The sequence below is a fragment of the Callorhinchus milii genome, unplaced genomic scaffold (genome assembly GCF_018977255.1).
Source record: "Callorhinchus milii isolate IMCB2004 unplaced genomic scaffold, IMCB_Cmil_1.0 Scaffold22, whole genome shotgun sequence".
Lineage (NCBI taxonomy): Eukaryota > Metazoa > Chordata > Chondrichthyes > Chimaeriformes > Callorhinchidae > Callorhinchus > Callorhinchus milii.
Window position 1 is genome coordinate 713,938 of NW_024704763.1, and position 12,136 is coordinate 726,073.

The 12,136-nt window shown below is 37.1% G+C and overlaps 1 protein-coding gene across 1 annotated transcript in view; it reads right to left on the bottom strand.

Annotated features, from left to right (window-relative positions):
- LOC103188372 (CTS telomere maintenance complex component 1) overlaps positions 1-12,136 on the bottom strand; it is a 20,890-nt gene continuing 8,754 nt past the window's right edge. Inside the window, exons 7-15 of the mRNA XM_007908346.2 lie at positions 11,686-11,780; positions 10,610-10,719; positions 9,598-9,763; positions 9,284-9,361; positions 8,235-8,409; positions 7,880-7,944; positions 6,929-7,094; positions 6,576-6,705; positions 1-2,102 (exon numbers count right to left, since the gene is read on the bottom strand). Coding sequence (XP_007906537.2) covers positions 1,951-2,102; positions 6,576-6,705; positions 6,929-7,094; positions 7,880-7,944; positions 8,235-8,409; positions 9,284-9,361; positions 9,598-9,763; positions 10,610-10,719; positions 11,686-11,780 — 1,137 coding nt within the window. The 3' untranslated portion in view covers positions 1-1,950. The remainder of the gene's footprint in view (positions 2,103-6,575; positions 6,706-6,928; positions 7,095-7,879; positions 7,945-8,234; positions 8,410-9,283; positions 9,362-9,597; positions 9,764-10,609; positions 10,720-11,685; positions 11,781-12,136) is intronic.

Here is a 12,136-nt window from a genome sequence, read left to right on the forward strand (position 1 = left end):
TTGGTTTTCCACCAAATGGATTTTATTGTGTACACTGAAAGTTATTAAAAAACATTCGATGTTGGAAGAGGTGAACATAAACAAACCACTTTGAGAAAATAAATACATTGACTACATACATTTTAATTTTCTTCTTATATGCACAATGTTTCATTTAAGCTCGAGAACAAGCATTCTGCCTTTTTGATTGATGATCTGGAAGCACAAATGCACCCAACCAACTGATAAAACCAAGCACAGATGCCTTACACCTTTGTAGTTAATGGCCAAAATCTGATGGTTAATGCACCATAGACCTCATTTTACAATTCTGAACCAAATTACTCAATCCGCTGCCATTAAACAACTTTCTTCCCATCAGTTGAGAGCAGAGTAGCATTTAACTATCAAAACGTTACCAGTCTCCATTCCTATGTTATTTCTAAACAAATAATCAGAGAATAAAGTGAATGTTGGAAGGTTCTTTAGATGGTAAGAGGGTAGACCCTATTTTATTGTACAACACCTTTATTTACAAGAAGGTGCAAAAATAAATGTTTCCTTCATCTTGGAAATAAGCATCAGTTCTGATAAATCTGGGTCCATACACTCATTATACAAATTACTAAACCATACATTTTTCATATTCAAAACAAAATCTTACTTCATAATTTATCTAATACCATCTCGCAGTTTCTTAAAATGGTTTAAATTTGTGTAGCACAGTATTATGTTAATTGTGTTCTGTCATTTTGAGTAAGTTGTTACAAATACAACAAGTTGAGTAAGTACATATCAGGGTATCATGAAGCTACAATATAGATATTTATATTGTATCCTCTGAATGTTGCTCCTTTGTAATGAATAGCTAGAATTTCCAGCTTGTTATCTTAAACAACATTGACAACATTGTTATCTTAAACTCTACGTTTACGACTATAAATGATAACATTGTGAACAAGTAAAGACTGCCATTTTTTCCCTAGTCCACATTATATTTTGTCGTATACTCTGATACAAGGCTCTCAGCAATCAGCATTTTTTATATAAGAGGCGTTTTTATATATATCGCACGGATATTGTCTCAATATGGATTGCCTAAGAGTAACCAAACAAAAGGGTTTCTTAATTATGGTTACAGTACCTTATGTAGAATAAACATTTGCAATTTTCTCCAATTAAGATGCATGCAATTGCCACACTACAAATTACTGCAGGGAAACTTTTACCCTATGGTATGTGAACCCGCAGGTCCCCCAAGTACTCAACTTCAATTCCAGGTAGAAGCAACAAAAAAAAGTAGGCAACAAATCAAAACAAATCCACATTAAAAATAAATCTAGCCTTTAGTTTATGATTATTCGATACACAAAAATCCCAAAGAAATAGACACAGCTATTACATTATTACAAGATAATGTTATTGCAATAATATTTATAATTGGTACTCAGTACCTGGCCCCACAGATCCAGTTGGTACTGTCAAAATCATCTGACATTACTGGCAAAAAAGGCAATTTTTAATTCGTATTCATAAGAATTCATACTCCCTCCCTCTTCACTAGTACTTTGGGATGCCAAGTTGCATAAATACTGTACATCTAACTGACCAAAACATTTTTTGTACTCAAAGTAACAGGAAAAAACATAACCAATTACACAGGCAAAATAAAGTTTATTTTCTTATTGAATCATTTCACAAAAGAAAAACTGAAGTTCAAATGAAACAACTTCAAAAGAAAACAGAACTTTTACAGTGCAAAACGGTACACAGATGCTACTTAGCATTAACAAATTAAATCCTTTCACATTTTGGACTATATTTCTCTTCAGCTTCACATTGATCAAAATAATTGAATCAACTTCAATATTACATATTGCAATATCTCTGTAAAGATAACTGAATAAAGTCTGCTTTGCATAGAGATTATTTTGTTGGTCGGTGCTAAGTTAATAGACTCCAAAAACATAGTCATATTGACATCAGTTTATCGCTGGCTAGGTCACAAAACTTTTGACAGTCCATTTCCTTTACGTCCAAACAAATCAAAGACAAGGGGGGTGCCATCTTGGTGATATACTGGTGTTCTCCACATGTGAATCTCTTCAGTTGAAATGTTTCTTCTTAAGAAAGAGAAAATCTTGTTGATATATCGCCATTGCAAGCATAGATTATTTAACACAAATTGATTAGGTAGCTACATGGTCAATGTGTTAAGCTTATACCTCATATGCAGGACAGATTGCACAACCACAAAGGGTTGGGAACAAAATCACATTTCTTTCTATTCAATATTCAGAATATTCAATGTTTGGGTACCTTACCTTGTGTATCCAAGTTACACTGTCCCTCAAAGTGTGTTAGGATTTTCAGTTCAAAATACATTATGATATTTAAACATTTTGCAACATTCAAAGCCCACCATGATCACATTTTCAGAAAAAAAACTTGCCAGCGTAATTCATATTCCATAATATGTAATGTGCTTAAATACATCAGAAAGCAGATTATTACCCTGATGTCAGGGTTATTTGCCTTCATGATATTCAGGAGCAAAACACCAGTTTATATATTCCTTTTAGAGAAAGCAGCTATTAATCTAAACCAAATCGGAGAACAAACTTCCCACTAAACAAGAAATCATACTAAAGAAAACTAAAAATACTGCAGATGCTTGAAAAAACAAATCAACACCTCTTTAACCACCATCCTATGTCGTCTACCCCAGTTTCTACTTTGACTTCCTTTCTCCGCCTCCCACCTCTGTTAGTCCTTAAAAGCCTCTCCCTCCCAACGTGCCTCAGTTCTGACAAAGGGTCGTGGACCCGAAACGTTGACTCACTTTCCTTTCTCCATAGATGTTGCCTGACCTGCTGAATGTTCCCAATGACTTCTGTTTTGGTTTCAGATCATACTAAAGTTCCGTTTTGAAAAGCTGCTTTCTTATACCATACAGATAACACAATCTAAATAGACATCCAACAATGTATACCCATCAATACCCTACTTATTTTTAATCCTTTCAAGCTGATACTTTCACCATGTCTGAAACACATTTCTGACAAGTAAAGAATGCTCTCTTTACCCTTTCATTGTTATCAGTAAGTTTAGGGTCTTGATCAAATTAATGACCAAACCCAATTTAAAATTTATATTCAGAAACTGATCATTTTGAATAGGATATTAGAGATAGAGATATACTTTAACCCCGCTACCTGGATGCATTGGGGTGGTGGTGTGGCAAGGGGGCAAGGAGGAAGGAGGCCCAGCAAGCCATAATTTCCGGCTGAATCAACTTGCAATGCTGGGTTCCAGTGGCAAAAAACATTGGTACAGGCATTGTAATTGGTTGATTCCCAAGACTAGAAGATATTGAAGAATCTACCGTTTGCTCACAGGATTTAAACAATCTGAGTCAAAGTGCATAGCCCTGGCCACTGTGAAGGTGAGAAAGGACTGTGCGGCTGCTCAGGGCAAATGTGGCATGTGCTAAGAAAATTGGGAGTCCGGAGTCTACACGTGGGCTCGTGGAAATAACATATAGGGGGATTTCAGGCCCGGTCGGCCAAGCTGAAATTCTGAATACCTGAAGTTAACTGTAACAAGATTTATAGGTTACCATAAACCTGATGTATTCTAGCTAATTAATCTAGCAGCTCAAATCCACACATTTGTAGATGAATACAGTACGGTTAGGGAACAAATAGGGGAATTCATGCAGTTGGCAAGAGGGCCGACCAAAGTACTGATACGTTTGAGAGGCAGTTGAAGAATGCAGTTTCTCCACCCTCTCTTGGCCAAACTATGCGACTTTCCCAAACTGTTGCTTTATCACAATGACACGAGTGAAAAATTCAGAAGAAAATCGTATATTGAACCCACATTCTACTACTCCAAGATGCTCTACTAGACTGTGCCCCTCTGCATTACCTTTCTTCGGCTAGATTTTTAAAAACTAAGTCGACTTCTGACAATTTTCGTCTCATGAATTATGTCCCAATGCAGTAAATAAAAGTAATTGCTTTCAGAGCCTTATTAGCAAATTAACTGCTAAAATTAAAGCAAAGTCACAGTATCAAGACTGCCAAATCCTGCTAAATTAATCATATTCATTTAGAAGAATTACCCAATATAATGCCCTGGGCACTGCTAGAGACAATACACGTATCCTTAAAACTCAGTTGTCTGCTTTTTTGCTTTTAGAACACATCGTGGTTCACCTCTACAGATGCGAGAGCCCCTAGATCCTAGTTATCAATGCTAGCCACAAGATGGTCACTCCTTCCCCAACATCAACTAAAAACAGTTATCTTGCCAGTTTCCAATTTGATAATGCACTCAAGCACTTAATATCATTCTAAACATTGGCGGTAATGGAAATTACAATGACAAAATGTATATCATAATTGCATGACAAGTATTTTTGATCAAAATTGAATTAAGCTAGCAAATTGTGTGGTAATTACTGGTTTGCTTATAGAATCCCGTAACAAAGCCCCACCAATGCATCAACAGGAGCTTTCAGTCGACTGGTTTCAAATTTCAAAGGAGCTAAGCAAATAATCTGTTCCGAGCTCAGAAGCAATACCTCCTTTAAACCCTGCTTTTGCAGTGCTACAAATAACTGCCATTCAAACATGACCACAACAATTCTGTACCACATCTTTCACAGTAGTAGAATGTGGCACTACATTATGGTACATTTTCTTTAAAGCATCGGGGCCTCGGGATAAGCTTAAGGTACATTTTCTAACTGGGTGGGGGTGGGGTAAGCAGCGAAGAGCTGTGACAAAGAGAAAAATGGAGTGGAAACAAAGGCAAGGATAGAAGATTTAATATGAAGGAAACTGAGTACTATGGCAAACACTACGTACAGAAAAAAACTGCACCAGCAAAAGAAACATGAATAGAAATAAAAATAAAACAAAAGAATAAAAGAAAAGGGTAGGGGTGTTCAGAAAAATAGGGAAAAGATCACAAAGGATCGTTTCAGAGGAAGGCCCTCCTTCCGCTCACTTGATCACATCTTTCCAAATATGTAAAATAAATGCTAAATAACTTAGAAAAGTACAAGTAGCCAGTCCCCCACCCCCTCCAACAGCTGTCATATTTACACTTTATATAAGCTGTAACTTGTAGTAAAAACAAAGTCAGACTTAAGTGTAATTAATGCAAAAATATTTTTGAATAACTTTAGAAACGTTACAAATCTAGGGTTGGATTTTCTTACTGGTAGCACAGAACTGTATTATGCTGGGCTTCCCTCTATTAAGGCAAATACACTGGTCCTCTCAATTTTGCTCCCTCCATCACAAATACAGCTTGTACCCAATAATGTTAAAACTATTGGTCCACTCTTGCCACGAATAAACCTTTGAATTCACTGCGACAATTCACTCAAAATAAAACCACCACAAAACTGACCTTCAAGCAAAACAATTTAAATCACAACATTTTCAGAGTACATCAACAAATCTCCAACCAGACATTTTAGGACTTCATTCAAAATAAATAACAGCTTTTTAGACAACACCATTTGTTAAATCTATGATTTAACCCAATGTTTCAGCATCTCTCAGAAGCAAACATCCTATTTTAAAACAGTTCAAGTGCTACCTCATACAGAGGCAACCTTGAGTTGTAATGCAATAATTGTCAGTGGAGAACAATTGAAACAGAAAAACGTAATTCCATTTATAAATCAAAATAGATTGTGATGCAACTACATGCAATTCCCTACATGTAAGGCAATTACAATCACAATTTTCTATAACTGAAAACAGTAAAAAGTAGGAAACTGCAGTTGATATATACACACCCACAATTGAAATGCAGTAAGTTTAAATAAAGATGCACAAAATACTGCAGATGAGGAAACATCTGAAGTATTACTGCAGAAAGGATGGGTCCTCAGGGTTAAAACTGAACATTGGCTATCTGATTTCATGAGGCAAATTTAGAATTTGACCTGCAGTAACAGTTTACACTGAGAAACAAAATGAAGTTTACAGCTAAGCAAAGTTTAGGTAAGCATTGGATAGATGCTGCAAACCATTGCAAGACAGGTTCCATTGACTAGTTACGACACTCAATTCAAATATGACTACAAGCCCTCTGTGATGTTACATTACGAGAACTATATCAAATGCAAGGATTATTTGCGGAGGTGTATTTAACTGAAGGTGCAATGTAATGAAACTGAGGGAAGCCAGTCTGGAATACTACTGGAAAAATTAATAGCCATATTCATTTGTTGCTGTTATTTCACATGACATTTTTGCAACATTTATTTATTGGCAAATATTTTAGGTGGAGCAGTAATGCCTCTTTAACTGAATGGTATCAATAGGAATGAAGTATCATTAGGTTTAATGGCCAGTTCTATCTGGAGATTTGGGGCAGGCTTTAAACTTGGTCCAATACATCCCTTGGAAGTGCAGTCCAACACAGAATTTCACTGTTCATAGCAACCAATATTTGCACTAAAACTGCACAATCTGATTAATAAGATATATACAACCAACACACGTTTTCTCCACTCTTCCTTTATAATTTGTCATCAAAGAGCAATAGTAAATAGGAAGTAGAAAACTTACCTTTCTGTTCTGCTTTGAGGTTGTTTCTCAAATCAAGTTTGAAGGCGAGTTGAATTGATCTGCAGACTGCAGTGCTGTGACATAGCGTTGCAAGGTATTGCATTAGAATGTCTCCAGTACCATATTCAGGCTGTAATTTGCAATAAGTAAAGATTAATTAAACGATTTTCTCAGAATATAGACCAACTGATTGCATGTTTGTTTCAATCTTTTGAATTTACTCAATTTCAACTCTTGCAAGAATACCAAATAGCTGAACAAAACGAGTGCTTAATTGGCAAGATAGCAATTATTGAAAAGGCTATTTTAAAACCTATTCATTTGGGGAAAAAAAATCTGAGTTTTGTACTTACCAGTTCATTACCAGTTCTGCCATGGTGCTGATAGTTCACTTTGCCCCTTGAGTTGACATGTCGCTGCAGCTCTTCCCATTCCTCACTACTAACTGCCAGCAACTCTGCCACCTGTTCGTCTCTGCAGGAAACACGAGCCTCTGCAGTTCCATCTTCCACAATCACACTGCAAAAACAGGTCCCAGCATTAATTTTCTAGGTCATTCAATGGGCTGAATGGTCTCCTCAGATTCCCACTTATCCAGTGAGACCCAAACATTAAAGTCTTGCCATGAAAAGGTATTTTATTCAAAGCTAAATGATTAGTTCAATCACCTTTGTCGGTATTAAACATCTAAAGTTTGTTTCTCAATGATAAAGTGGATTTCCTGAGTGAAGCCAATGCTTTAGAACATTATAAGGCCCACTTTATGGATCCACATTTGGCTTGGGAGCAGACTGACAGGCTTCCTTGCCCAGCTGGCTTCTCACCATGTCGCAGCTGATCTCATTTAGTGACCCAGACATTGGCCATTTTAAGCTTGGAAAACCAGACAGATTTCTGACCAGCAATGTAAGGTAGTAACAGGATCACTGATGTCATGATGCAGAAGCTCTGACTGGTGATCAGACCCTATTATAAGATTGGTTGGAGTTTTACAGAATTCAGCCTCTGGAGTATAACAGAACTGTACTGCAGTCATTTTCAGTATTAAAGTATGCAAAAAGTAGTGCAGAAAACATTTTAAGGTAATCCTGTAGCTGTGAGACTTCTCACAATAATCTGAAACAGATTTTCTGTGAATCTTCTCAGTAAAAAAAACAGGAAAAGAACATTGGAAGCCTTGATGAAGCAAATTCTATCTTCAAACTTTAGCACTGACCTGTTGGGTCATGCAGAACCATCAAAACAAGTTTGAAAGCAATAATTTGTCACAAGGTTTAAACTGACATCCAAATCACAATACATACCTCCCACTTGCACGAAACACACCAACTGCAGATGGACATGATCCAGAACTTTTAGTGCACCTCCCCTAACCAAAGAACACAAACAATTAACCTCTTACCAGTCACTGAGGGTCTAAATCACAAGATTCACAAAAGAATGCAACTAGGACATCTCAGATGTGTCGCAGCTGATCTGCTGGTTCTCTTGAGTTTGGTGAAGTTGTTGTCCAAGCAGCTTGGCATCCAGATGGTAAGCCAAAAATACTCTGGGATTTACTAGATACAAATCCTTTTGTCACTCCCGTGATTTAGATACCCTCAACAAAATGTGATAAAATGCTGTAAAATGATAAATGCTATAACGTTATTTATTTACCTGTTGAAAGATACTACTGCAAAGACTGCACACCCACTGCATACTCAACCACCAAACATGAACCACATGACAAATGGTGATTCCTTGCAGGCCCCTCCCTGGTCTAGTGATCACGTTTCCCAGATAAAGGTGTGGAAGGTTACCAATGGGCATTTTTGCTGGCCAACTGGATGACCTGATTTTTTGGAGAAAAAAAGATCAACATTTTCCATGAAATAAATTAAAAAGATATCCATCTCAAAATAAGTTACAAATGTATCATTAAAGTACAACAACAATTTGCAGTTATATAGCGCCCTACACACCCTGACTGCGAGCTGGGGGGGTGGGAGGGTGGGTGAGTGATATGGCCGTAAGCCCGGTCAAAAGGAAGGTTTTCAGGCGGGACTTGAAAAGGGGGAGAGAAGGAACAAGGCAGAGAGTTTGAGGGAGAGCATTCCAGAGTTTTGGGGTTATAGATTACAGAGTGACCAGGCACAATAATTCATTTTCTTCTCCCAAGTACATGGCATTGAGACCAACTGTACTTGCCCAAAAGCTGCTGCAGCTAAGATGAGCTAACTCAGCACAGAGCAGGAAACCTAGCACCCTCAAGCTCAGTTTGGTTTAAATACTCATTGGATAAGATCACTGAGCTATCACAGACCCAGTTTATAGAAAACTGAGCACAAATTATTTATGACAAGTTAGCCTTCAAAGAATTATCTTTCAATTTACAAACAATCTACCATGACAACGTAAGCCAAAGCACACATGTATGCTGGCGAAAGATGGACTGCATTTTTAAAAAGGTAACATTATGTTTAGATCCCAATCCATTACAGTATACAAGGTAAAATTAACAACTCTTTTCCCCACCGATAACGGTTTGTAGAAATCAATTTACTTCATATCAACATTTGTGGTAAATTCAAATAGAAACAAAATGTACAGGGGATTTCACTTTTGAGCGACTAAAATTCAGTTATGTTAAAGTAGTTGGTCACATTTTGTTGAAAAAAATGCTAAACCACATATAATTCTCTGCAAAAAAACAAAAGGGAATTAACCTTTGAGTCTCAGATGAAGGAAACACAAGGACTGTAAGACTGCTGGAAGGCAGAAATTTGCAGTAAACATTATTAGACCTGAAAAAGAATTCAAAAACATTTGGTTGGGATGGATAATCAAAACAAGAAATTAAACTTTGAAAATGCAAATAGTCTATTTAGTGCTGAAATAGCAAATAACTGTGGGATCTCTTGCCCTGATCAAAGGAAAGTTTACCAATACTATAATACATAACATTTCCTAGACAATACTGCTATCACTATAATTTGAGAAAAAAAATCTTTCACTGGGAGCTTTGAAACCAAATACTAACCTTGATATGCATCTCTCTAAGTCACAGAATGCTACCACAGCTCCCGGCAAAATCCCCAAAGTGTAAGACAAGCGCATCAGATCTATGTAGACATCCACGGTTCCGGATGGGTTTCCAACTTCCCCTACAGTTAATTTTAGATTCCAGTCACCAGGAACAGAAACACCTAAGAAACAAAAAAAAAGCTGTGTGTTAAGTAGAGTAAAATAAAATCACCAAGGAGATGACAGATAAATATTTAATAAAGCATTCAACTTTTTAATCATCCTTTTTGTAATGAAAAATAATTATTGCGACTATTAGCAGGACTACATTTATGTGGAGTCCTGTAGCTCAGTGGTTAGAGCGCTCGCTTTGCAAGCAAGAGACCTGAGTTCAATTCCAGGCAGAGGGCCAAACCTTGGGCAAGTTTCCTTACTCCACACAGAGCCTAATAATAATCCCTCCAAAACCAAAAACAATAATAAATTGGTCATTTTCAATCTACGACTGTTTGTGGGACATTGCTGTGCGCAATTGGCTGCCGCGTTCGCCCACAAATATACAGTCAATTCACTTTACAGAGGTTTCTGTGAAGCGCTTTGGGATGTCCTCCGGACGTGAAAAGCGCTATATCAAATGCAAGGATTATTATTATTATTATGTAATATTTTGTATTGTATTCGTATACAGTTTGTGCTAAAATATGAAGCAAGTGATAAAAGTGCATTAAGAAATGTATTCTAAAATAAATTAAACAAAAGTGCATTGGTGATAAATGAAAGAAAGTCTTCCCCTAGTACAGAGAATTCTTGAACCAAGAATAACCTGTTCCTAATTCATTACTCCAAAGTACACTCTTAAGAGTTAGGAAGCAGAAAATCTGTCCTAAATATTCAAAAGTGTGCAGGAAATGCACTCCACACAGGGAACCGCAGGGCAAAGCATCATCAAAACTTCAAAAAATTGTACATCTGAATTTCAACAGGTGTAAGTGCACACCTGGTATTTGATATTCTCTAGCATTGTTTACCTTGTTTTTTTCTGTCAGCTGAAGAAACTACAAAACTAGATCGCCAGTTAGGTTCATTGCAACTCCTTAATAAGATGATTCCAGTGAAACTGACCAGAGAAGCCGAAAAACTATAGAAAAATTCAAATATTTCAAATAAATTAAATCGAGTCCAGTCCATTACAAACTAGAGATTTTAAAGCATTTTTCTCCACTCTAAATCAAATCTCTCTGGAATAAGCAATGAAAAGTATACATTTATATGAGAACACCCTGTGGTATCTAAATGAAGTAAACAATAAACAAAAACATCTCCCAACTATGAATACAACAACAACAAAATTACATTTATACAGTGCCATTCACGTTGGGAGGATGTCCCAAGTTGGGACAGACAGTGTCATGGACCCGAGCTGAGGGTCGGGGTGGGGAAGGGGGGGGGGAAGCAGGGAGATCGAAAGCACGATCAATGAGGAGGGTCTTGAAGGTGGTGAGGGAGGGTCTGCGGGATGGAGTTCCAGAGGGTGGGTGCAGATAGTAGGGCGAGCAAGGCGGGGGATGTGAAGCAGGCCAGAGCCCGCTGAGCGGAAGGAGTGAACAAGATGGTAGGGGGTTAGGAGATCGGAGAGGTAGGGAGAGCAAGACCATGGAGGGTTTTAAAGGTGAATAATCAAGATAGTTATGATTTGCTTACATGTGAAGTGTCTGTCAGTTGCATCATAAGATCATCCAATTAATAAACTTCTATCAATATCTAAAGCACCTGGATGGGCATAGTAGAGGTTTAAAAAAAAGGTCTCAGTAACCCCGAGCTGGGGAATTTATTGACGAGGATTCCCAATCGCTCAACTGTGATTTTAAAGTGAGAGGACAAGATTGGATTTTGTCTGTGACAGCTGCCACAGTAGCATCGGCCATTGCCATTCATTATCCAAGTTTACATATTGAGAATGTTTATTGGCGTGAGGTTTGGAGAACACCCACACACAAAAACATTGCCTTGTGTGAATAACTACTGCCACTATCAGAGAGAAAGGGTAAAGGGAAGAAAAGGAACATCAGACTACAACTATCAGCATAATCATGTGCATGCTTACCTACTACCAAGGACTTGCTGAATAGAGGTCGTCTGAGGTCTTACTGAATCCAACCTATTAATGTTAGCATTTAAGTGGATTTGATTTTTGGACAGCTGAAATTGAAAAGATTACAAGTATTAAAATATGTTACCTGATTAGACCCCAAATACCCTGAAGACTGAATTAGTAATGTCCTGATCTTGTATATTCTTGATAATGCATTATATCAAATGCAAGGATTATTATTATTCACAGAAAACAATATGATCCAATAATAACCATATAACCTGCTTTATGACCGTTGTAACAATCATAAACCAAAATGGAATAATATACATTATATATAAAATAGTTGTTTCCTGTGGTTATATCAGCAAACATGTTGTGTTCCATTTCTAAATTAGTTAGATATCCCTTTACCTATCATTAAACGCCTTTTGGACCCAACGACTCAAGAGTACCAGTTTAT